The 8,539-nt window shown below is 25.5% G+C and overlaps 1 protein-coding gene across 1 annotated transcript in view; it reads right to left on the reverse strand.

Moving 5' to 3' along the window:
• The window catches only part of LOC106691223 (prisilkin-39), an 8,927-nt gene extending 2,798 nt beyond the window's left edge, over positions 1-6,129 (reverse strand). The window contains exons 1-2 of the mRNA XM_014436933.3: positions 6,001-6,129; positions 1,896-1,962 (exon numbers count right to left, since the gene is read on the reverse strand). Of these exons, the coding sequence (XP_014292419.1) occupies positions 1,896-1,962; positions 6,001-6,018 (85 nt within the window). The 5' untranslated portion in view covers positions 6,019-6,129. The remainder of the gene's footprint in view (positions 1-1,895; positions 1,963-6,000) is intronic.
• Between the last annotated feature and the right edge of the window lie 2,410 nt (positions 6,130-8,539).

An 8,539-nucleotide genomic window follows, 5' to 3' on the forward strand; every position in this document is an offset into this window, starting at 1 on the left:
ATATATTCATCAATGCATAGACTAATTTTACATGATATTTTTTTATTGATAATAATTGATAGTCAACTCTTCTCAAGTTCTAGTTATATAAATAGATATAACTAGAACTTGAGAAGAGTTTAAAAAACTGTTTTAGATATGGCCCATGAACATTGTGAACATATAATTAAAGACCAAACGCTATAAAAAATAATTTAGAATATATAATAAGAAAGTACTGATCCATTATTACTTTTTGAAAATGGAGTAATTTTAATAAAGGTTCTTTCCTTAGGCTTACTGAATAAAAGCATTGCTATTTATTCAACCATATAGACTTAATATTTTATATATTACTCCAGCTGCATTTTTTAATCAACATATTAATATTGTTTATTGTTTAAACGATTCCAATCCCTAGAACCATGTATTAATGTAACTAGGGTTTAGAATTAGATATTAAAATATAAAAACTATGATAAGTGTCTATTGTTTGTTAAACTCTGTGCCGTTTTCAACCCACGGTTTTTTCTCTAACAATACCGGAACGAAACATATTCAAAGAGAGTTATGATAAGAAACACCACAAAGAATATTTATATTGAAATATCTACATTAAATAAAAAAAAAGTTCTGGGTTCGTTATACCCGACTTTACTACTTAATAAAGGTTAATATTATCTTAATAATATATTACTCTAAAATTATTCTATTTTATGTAATTTTGTTGTATTAAAGTTTCATTTGAATAGAAATGGTTTTTCGGTTTCGCTTATAGCCAGATGTATTGGAAATTCTAAAAAAAAATGAGGTACTGGAAAAGATTAGACAAGCAGCGTTAAGCTACAATCTAAAGGTATCCTCAGTATTCGTAATTAAAATTAGTTTTTTTTTTTTTTTTTTTTTTTATTAGGCCTACATAATAAACACGGAATATTTTTTTTCTAAATACTGATGTAGGTATTAAATGATTTATTGAAGTGATAAACCGCTGTGTAAATAATAATATCGAATGAAAATAATAAAAGTTTGGCAATTTTACTGTACTGAAAATAGTATATAATTTTTCTCAGTTTGGTTTTTTAATATACACATATAACTCTGCAGTGCGTGATTCATATTAATGACTTTTTACACATAATTCAGGATTATTTTTTATAAAAAAGTTAAATATCCCTTTCTGAAAAGCAAAGGTTTTTCTGACAATTTAAATCAAACATTTATTCAGCATATTTAAAAATTTTACATTCTCCTCTGTCTAATACTAAAATATTGTATTACTAAAATTTTATAATATTATAAGTTAAATCTTTCTTTAAAACAATTGTGATTATTGAATTATGAGCACAATATTTTTTATTAAAGCAGTATTCTATGACGAAAAAAAATACTGAAATGTTTGGAAGGAAATACTTTGATGTCGTGTGTTGTGTTTTTTTTGTTTAAAGAATATCACTTGAAAGATAACCCGAAAATTTAGTCCTATGGTATAATTCTATATTAAAGTCTCGAATATATATTATAATATATTAAATATTTTTCAAATAGTTCCGATGTATTAGGCTAAACATAAAAATAATAAAATAAAAAACATAAAAATAAAACAAAAGCAAAACATGATTTCACTACAAATTTCTAATCACTAAATCTTACTTTTTCCTGATAAATGAGAAAAATATATTAATAGCTATAAATGAACTATTTAGTTTTAAAAACCATCATTTCATATCTATAATTTTGTGATTGAAATTATATCTATTAATTATGCATTCTGCCGTAGAAATTTGTAGTCTATCAGGATAGATTTGTGGCACTATTAAAATTTTATCTGCACTTATTACTATCTTGTTTGGAGTCAAAAATAATAAGAAATATTTGGTTATTTATTTGTTCTCATTATAAAAAATTGTTCTCACCAGCTGTTGACTGAGGGTCTGCTTCTCCTGCAGCTATAGCAGCAGAACCCAGGAATACTATCAGCAACTGTAAATAAAAAAATAAATAATTTTTCATTAATTTATTTAAACATTTGACTAGATTTAAAGACTTAACCTTTAAAATTTAAAGATATTTTTAATAAACCTAAAAATCTTTGCATGAAGATGATGGATAAAATATAAGTTTTCTTAATATTAAAAGTTTGGGAATAAGAAGTTTCTCTTAAGATGTACATGTGTAATAATAATAATAATAATCACAATGACAATACATAAAATTGATAATAAAACAGTTATTACATTAATGATTATTTACTAATTCAAATAAGTCGACATAAAAATTTTTTTTAGTAAGATATTTCATTGCACTCTTTAGTAGTTAAATGTTGGTTCTACCGTATCGTACTATTGAAATTTTATTTATTTAATTTAAAGATTTTAAGTACTGAAAATTAATTATCTATTTTATGTTTTCCTAGTAATATATTAATACACAATCAAAAACATTTTAGATGTATTTTTATTCTATAGATGTTTATTAAGGGTGGGTAGTAAAGTAAAGTAAGGATAAAAAGATATTTTATAACAAATAAATAATAAATAAGGCTATATTTAATAATCATAAGGTATAATTACAAATTCGATATTTTATTTATTTAACATTCCCTCTGATTCAGACCAAAATACTCTACCGCACCTTTTACTTCGATGTTAAATAAGACTTATAAATAATTCATTGATTAATTAATTGAATTGAGAAATTCAATGACTATTTCTCTTTGATTGATGAAATACGAAAGAATACATATTGAATTTAAATTAAACAGAATTTAATCCCCTTGAATCACTTTTGTACCATTATTTTATTATACTGCTCACCACTTTTCATTCGTTAATTGGATTTTTGAAACAACGAATAATAGTCGGTGTTAGACCCCAATTGCCACATGAATATTTATTCTAAATTTTATTTTAAAAAAAAGTAATTAAAAAAAATAAGCACATACTCATACTTACTATAACCTGTCTGGACATATCCACAACAAATTTCAAATCACTACAAATTTGTGGAAATAAAAATCAATTTTAATTATTAATAGACTCACAATAAACGATAACAACGTTTCTAATGGTCACGACATTCATGCCTTATACAAGGAGGAGACTGAAAAGAACGAGGATGAGGAAGTAAGATAAGCCTGTGAAAAGCCTAGCTGATTGTCAATTTTGTATTTAACATGTGCGGATATAAATTTAAAAAAAAATAATTATATGTATATATATACACACACACACATTTTTCTATTTCACCAAAATCCCAGTATAAAATCAGCATTAAATTACAACGTATTTTATCAAAACAAACATAGTATTTATTTACTGTCAATTATCTTCTAGTTTCAGCAAATACAAATTTACTAGCAAATTATTATTATTCTATGCTATATAAAAAAAATTCATGAGCAGTCAGCAAAATTATTTTTTCATAAATGTTGTTTTTAAGGTTAAGTTACCTTAAATGTTGGCAGTATCAACTATGGGTTGTTGTCAAAAATCAATTATAAATTTCTTTTGCTTTCCATATTTATAATACAGATATTTTAAAATATTACTAACGTTACTATGATAAACATAATTGTATAGTCATTTAATACAATATATGCAACACTTGTAAACGCATAGACGGGCCATAAAATATATGCATCATATAATTAAAATATATAATAAAATAAAAAAAAACATAATAAAGAATGTATAAAGGAAAAAAATTTCATTGCAGATTATGTTTCATTTTCAAAAGCTCACTTCAATAAAATTTTGTGATACTGTTAAAGAACCTCTTGAAATTGTGATTTACTTTGTAACCTTTTAATGAAAAATCTGATTTTGTTTGGTTTAAAGTAAATCCCTATTTATATTGTATATCTTAGCTTATATCATGATAATTACCTCAAATCAGTAAATTTATTTAGTTTTTCTTTTAATTGTATTTAAGAAATATTCTTATTGGTTAATTAATATATTTATTATAAATACTTTATAAACAGTCCCCTTTAAGAAAATCATGAAATTACTTACACGATGTCATTAAAAATTATATTTTATCTACCTTTCACCAAATAACAATGTTTTTACGGTTACGATTCGCTCTAGCAATTGTGAAACACCATAACGATTTTTATTAAAACATAAACCATTATTAATTTATAATTCAAACTTTTGGTTCTAATTTATACTCATTCCATCCACCGTTCTTTTAATTTGTTAAGTACAGTCAAATTTATATATTTAGGGTCAAAAGTATTCGTACACCAGTTTTAAATAATATAAAATATTAAATATTTTTTGCAGCAACTAATTTGAGAAATAACACTAATTAATAATTCATCAACTCATTAATTTAATATAAAAATATATATTATATAATATAAACCTCATATTATTGGATTATAAATACATTATTCGAAATAATCATCCAAAATACTGGGTCTAAAAATTCGTACACATATTTTTTTATTTTAAATTTAATTTATTATCTACCATTGTCAATTCATTATAAAACTTTCATTAATGTTTACATTTTTTCGATTTAATGTGTTTTAAGAGTCAGTGGTCGCTTAATTATTATTATTAAATGTTTTATCGTTTATTTATTATTATAATTGTTTAATTATAGTACCCTAACGTGTACCAACCCTTTTGAGTCACGATTTTGATTCACTTTTGGTTGAAGTTTTTGTATTATTTATTTATAATCCAATTATATATAGTATATACTATAGGAAATATATTTTTCTATTAAACACTGATATATTATTAGATAGTTTTATTAATCTGAATTACTTATTGCAAATAATAGCAATACTTTTTAATGTGATTTAAAACTGGTTTACTAATACTTATGGCTCTGATATTAAATGGGTTTATTATTCTATACATAATTTATTTGCTTATCTCTTTTCTTAATTGGGTATTTTAAATCTTTTAAAAACTGTTTCTATAAATACTATTCATCATGCTTAGTTTTAGTAACAATTTCAATTTTGTAAGTTCAAAGTGAAATTTCTCTTTCACTGGTTTTTTTTTTTTAGGTCTCACAAATCTATAAACTTATTTATATTTTTTTATTGCGACAAATTAATAAAATCTTTTTGATTTTTAGATTAGAACCCCTTTGATTAATTCTTTAGCTCAAGAAAAATGTGAGATCTCCTCTTTGAAATGTTTTCATTTCATTTGTGCTCTATTTATAATAGTTTTTATATTTATTTTTAAGTTGTTTATTTATTTATATTACTCATGCTTATACATGTTTACATACATGCTTTAGTTGTAATTAAGTAAATTTATCCGTTATATAATCTACCTGAGAATGAATATAAATGTTTTTTCATATATCAAATGAAAGTTTCTTTGCATGTATTGATAAAGTTTTCAAGTTGAAACTTTCCAAGAAACGCTTTATTCCTATCTTTAATAAACCTAATATTCCTTTTTTAAATTTTTTGGAAGTTAATCCAAATGTTATTAAAATAATTTTTATTCTATGTATTGAACCGTAGATGACAATATTTGTTACTTAATTGTAGTGAAATACCAAAGTGAACGTATATAAGAGCATTTTAAATGGTATCAGGGTCTGGTTAAACTTTAAATATCAACTTTGAAATTTCTTATTAATTCCAGTGATATTATTTAATTTAAAGACAGATTTCTTTTTTTTTTTATAAAAATATTTTTTATTGAAATTTATCAATATTTTAAATATTATTTTTTAAAAATATTTTAGGTCAGAAAACAAATAGCTTATCCCACAGTTTACTTTTAAATTTGATGAATATTTTAAAATAATTTACTTAATGTTAGAGGAAGACATTGTTCTGCGATTTTTTTCTCATGGACTAAACTGATACTCCCTTTTTAAATAGACTAGCGGAAACTTATAATTGCCTATGCGATAAAAAATCCAATTAACTGATAATATCTACACTTATCAATCATTTGCAGCAAGAATGTATCATGGTATCAATCACTACAGTACCTGAATGTTGGAAAGATCAAGTTACCAAAGGTGAAATATTACCTGAGACACAGAAGGCATGTTGGAGAGCACCAAACAGATTGGCCAGTGATGGCTTATATACGAGGGAATCCTCCAAGGGCAGGCACATCCCACCCCCACTTTATGTTTCGATTGTAGAGTCACCTTGGAGTACGCCTTCTATTGTGCTTGCCGGTACAAGTGCAGATTTTGGGAAGTGCCCAACCACCAACCACTGGTTTGTCAGTGGATGGAATCGTGTCACGATCTATACCCTTCCAAGTTTAAACCCAGTGCCATAATAATCGAAAAATACAAAAAAATATTTAAAAAGATTGCCTTTTTTGTGTTATGATCTCCTTTTGTGTAATTTTGACATGTCGTACATCACCAACATACTCGCTATAAATTTCTGTTTCAAAGGAGGGCGCGTATGGAAGGTTTCACAGTGTTTTTCAATTTCTAGGACTTTGTAAATATTTTGCGATTTTACTGTCTCCTCTTGTCGTTTTAAGCAAATATTTCAAAAGGTAATCTTTGGAAGCACTACCCGTCATTTCATCCCAATGTATCCAGTCTCTCATACGTAGTACGATGCATTTCCTAATATAATCATCAATTTAGTTAGTTCTAGAATTCTTTGAATTTCAGAAAACCTGGAGTATTTGTGATATTTGTTATTTACATTGTTCTGGAAAAATCGAAAGCTATTGCAATTAAACTCATGTGGGCTTTATTTTGGTGGATTTGGAGTCCAATTTAGATCCATCCGTCAAAATCAGTTCTTAATGTGGAAATTCATAGATGATCTTCCAACTTTTATTTCAACTTTTCCCCCTAGCAATTTTATTTAGAAATGTTTGTCGATTTAAGTTATAATTGGGGTTTGGTAAAAGTCCATGCCTGTGTTCTGGTTTCTTTTGTACTTATTGCAAATTATATCAAATGATTAAATACAGATGATAATCTTTCTGCTAGTGGTAGATAAGTATATACTTGATCATATATACTGTCAAATAAAAAAAAATAAAATAAAAAGTTTGTATAGTCTAATGTATGACGTTATAAAGTCATAATTCCTTTCTGTCGTCACTTATAAATTTTCTGTAGAATTTAAGTTGAGGTGAGAAGCCTAGTAAAGTTAGATCATTAAATGATGTTATCGTTTTTAAATATTTGAGACGTTATAATTTAAATTAAAAACTTAACCTTGTTTTCATATTTGAATATAAATTATAACAGAATTTTGAAAATATAAGAACCCAAGTCTAATGATTTGAAATAATTAAATGAGACGATTGACGAGGATGGAAAATATAGTGTAGATAGAAAATATTTAATATTTTTGAACTGAAAAAAATATTAATTAAAATAGCTGAAGACAAATAGAAAAACAAATTATTATATAGAATAAAATATAGTTATATATAATAATATAAATAGTTAAATATAAATTTTGGAATTATAAAAATTCAATATAGTAAGTAAATATAATAGATTTCCTATTTTCAATTTTTGTTTTGTTCGCAGATCTAAATAATACGACCTAAGTGGGTCAATCAATTCAAAGCCTGCAACGAGGTGTTTAATGGCGTATTGGTCAACTTCCTAAATGAACAACCCTTCATATTTTGAAACTGCATATTTGTCAATGCACTAGCCACTCTTTAGAGTTATCAAAATCTTAATCTTTCATTTAAAAATTACAATAGTAAAAAATATTTTATGAAGTATAATGTTTCGTAAAAGTTGATGCTCGTATATCCCGTATAAAATAAATTGTAAGTTAAAACTATTCTTAAGTTTAATTATAATTTTTAATTTTAGACTTGATTTATCAGTCGCATACTTCCAAAAGACAACAATTTACTTGAAACTTCTCAGCTACCAACAGACCTCTCATTACAACTAATAACCTCTCTCCTTGAATTCAAAAAACATGTTATCACCGTTAATTCCACTTATGACCACATTCTTACTCATGAATAAAACATGAATCTTCCAAATATCGCCCATAGTAACTCCCACGGTTTTCTTAATTTTAGAAACATACTTAATTTTTTTTCTACTTGTAAAATATAACCGGAACTTCGCTTCGACAATCCACACTTACATCAGTATACTAACTTGACATCTAACTAATTTAACTGACTGACTATAAATCAAATAGAAGAGAAGATGCTGTTATTTTTAATAAAAAAATATATATAAAACCCGGTTTCAAACCGCAATGACAGGTTTCTATAAATAACCGTGACAATGAACAGAGATGTCATAATATATTCCACACAACTTGACGCCTTCGTTTAAGCATTTAAAAGATTATTTTATTGGAAGAGTAAGCGTAACTAAATGATTATTGCACTCTGATGCACTGTTCAGCTGAAAACAATAAATACATTTAATAATTCATAAGTCATGGATATTTTTATGGTTACAGGAATAGAACAAATATCTTCGCTGGGAGAAAATAGATTTTATTTTTTTATTACTGAGAAGGAGGGAGGTTATCTACAGGTGACCAACCTATTCTAACTAATGCCACTGCAGTTGCGATGAAGCTAAGATGATTCTTGAACTC

This window comes from Halyomorpha halys, unplaced genomic scaffold (genome assembly GCF_000696795.3).
Source record: "Halyomorpha halys isolate HHAL.00 unplaced genomic scaffold, Hhal_1.1 Scaffold2179.1, whole genome shotgun sequence".
In the NCBI taxonomy this organism is placed as follows: Eukaryota; Metazoa; Arthropoda; class Insecta; order Hemiptera; family Pentatomidae; genus Halyomorpha; species Halyomorpha halys.